General features: G+C 28.7%; 1 protein-coding gene across 3 annotated transcripts in view; it reads right to left on the reverse strand.

Moving 5' to 3' along the window:
* Positions 1–408: 408 nt before the first annotated feature.
* LOC106464252 (kinesin light chain-like) overlaps positions 409–2,670 on the reverse strand; it is a 67,582-nt gene continuing 65,320 nt past the window's right edge. For all 3 annotated transcript variants that reach the window (XM_013924378.2, XM_022391968.1, XM_022391967.1), the window contains one exon: positions 409–1,795. In XM_013924378.2, coding sequence (XP_013779832.1) covers positions 1,736–1,795 — 60 coding nt within the window. In that variant the 3' untranslated portion in view covers positions 409–1,735. The remainder of the gene's footprint in view (positions 1,796–2,670) is intronic.

Below are 2,670 nucleotides of genomic sequence, written 5' to 3' on the forward strand. Positions count from 1 at the left end.
TATACAAAATTTTGATACAATAAACAAGATCAGTGAACTCCTGAAATCTCCAAACATCTGACATTAAACATGGTGGTGAGAATATGAGCAACTGTTTTTTTGAGAATGCTGTGTTCTATATTTCTATGTGTTATTTTCTGTAACTTTTAACCTATGGCACTAGTTGCTTTATCAAAGGAAAAGAAGTAAATAATACCAGAAATTTTGTAGATTCACTCACATGAGAGTTTCACTAATCAACAGAGATACCATATCAGCAAGATATATATATATATTTAATCTAATCCAAAAATGTTACCTAAAGGGTTGGTGTCAAATTTGAGTAGCTCCGAAGAAATATATAATATGTGATTAAATTTTGACAAATACATTAATACAAAAATATTTACTATTTAATAGTAAAAAAAAGTTAAAATTTACAAGGAATATTTAATTATTATTACACTCTATAATAATAAATGACAACTTAAGAATGAAGATAAAATAAATTAATGTTTGCAGTAAATCATCAAATAATTTCATGAATGAAAAAATGTCACGTCTAGTAATACAACAATGTGTTTAGCTGAGGTGCAAACACCCTGTGAAAATGAACATCTTTTACACAGATTTCTACATCATGAATTACATACACACAAATTCACACATACAGATATCTTGTCATCAATAAGGAAGAAACACAGCATAAGAAACAAGACATCATATAAATATGCATCTGATGACAATGTCTATATCATGACCAGCTGATACTAGTTTTGACACTAGTCTTGCGAGGTCAATGAAACAGACAATAACAACATGGAGTAAAACATGGCTTTAAGTGAAGAATTCTTCTGGAATACAAGTGGGTGCATTAGTAAAAAGGAAGAAATATGCAATACCAATCATGCTTCTAACAAAACCTGCAGCACAACTTTTTTTTACTGTGATAGTTTTGTCTTTTTTATTTTGATCTATTTAGATTTTTATGGTCATAAAGTACAAACAAGTGTTATTTCAATACAAATAGTATACAAGTTAGATTAAGAAGTTAATTGATGTCTTAGAGAAGTACATAAACTTAACTTTGTTTTTACAAAAGTCAAAGCCAGTAATCTGACATCAAAAAACAACCTCTAAACACAATAACTTACACTGTATACGAAATAAAAAGTTTGTAAAATAAACCTAGTGAAAACAAAAAAAAAAGACTACACAATTATATTTTCCCACAACACAAAAACTTAACAATTTAACAATCATTGGTATCTTTCGCAACTAAGGCCTGTGGTGGATAGAAAAAATATAATACAGTGTGTTTTTTCTGAAATAATATATTCACTTAACTCTGAAAATACTTATAGTTTAACAATGTTGTTAGGATATTTTTCTAGGTGATCTTTAATTGTTTTTTTTTTATGAGTATATAAAAAATCTTGTAAACAACCTTCTTAAAAACTAGCTAATTAAAAACTTAAGTACACTACTGAGGGTAATTCAAGAGTATTATCACTTCAAAATGTTACATTTAGAAGTTACATCAAACAAACTGTATTTACATAATCAATTAATCAACAAAATTCACTTGATTACAATGTATATATTTTAGGAATCAAACAGTGAGAACTATATACAGTTCTGGGTTTTGACAGTGCTAAGCAGTCGAGGCCGAAAATTACCAGGACATTTAAGCAAAAACTGAAGTGTTTCTAATAGGCTAGGAAAGACACAGAAGATACATCTATGCATGCTCATTTCATTGAAGCTGGTGAGTGCTTGATGTTCGAGACATCGGCTGAGAATAATTACTGTCCACCTGTGTGATAAAAATTCCAAATGAAAAAAAAACATTTTTAGTAATTTCTCAATACATATGCTATACGTTGCAAAACGGAGAAAAGAAGGAAGGAATGACCACTGAGAATGATCACTACTGACTGATACAAACACCACTTACACTTACAAATGTAACAGGGATTTGGTTCTTGAAATAAAGCAGATATTTTTTTGTAAAAAAAATAAACAAATAAACCTCAGCCATTTTAATATATGTTATAAACAAAATATGCTTTTTATATAACTTATATTTTGCATTAAAAACATTTCAATAACTGAGAACCTTACCAAAGTTCACACCGAACATTACAAGTAACCTTACCAAAGTTCACACTAAACATTACAAGTAACCTTACCAAAGTTCACACTGAACATTACAAGTACTTTATACAAGTCTTATTCCACATAAGAGTTAATTTCACAGTTAATTATAAACCTATACAAATACAAAGAATATATGAAATACAAAACTGTTAATTATTATTTTCAAAACTCCTTGTATAAATATTATAACAGAAATATTTACTTTTGAACTTCATACCCTGATGAAATATTTGACACTTTGGGCAGTTATTTTAAAGTACCTTGTTGCAATGTCTACTATAGTCTATGGTTCATTTATATAACAATATCCAAGCAACAGCAGTTTCAACAGCAAATTTATAAACACTAACTGAAGAATGAGTCTTTAGTAGTGCCAAGTATACGTAGAGTCCCTCTGTGGGTTCAGTGACATATTAATATAAAGGAAGTCAACAAAATATGTTGAAAGATTTAGTTTTTAATTACCATATTTTTCGGTGTATAAGATGCACTTTTTTACCCCAAATATTTGATGTCAAAATCTGCTTGCAT

Source organism: Limulus polyphemus, unplaced genomic scaffold (genome assembly GCF_000517525.1).
Source record: "Limulus polyphemus unplaced genomic scaffold, Limulus_polyphemus-2.1.2 Scaffold1599, whole genome shotgun sequence".
Taxonomy (NCBI): Eukaryota; Metazoa; Arthropoda; class Merostomata; order Xiphosura; family Limulidae; genus Limulus; species Limulus polyphemus.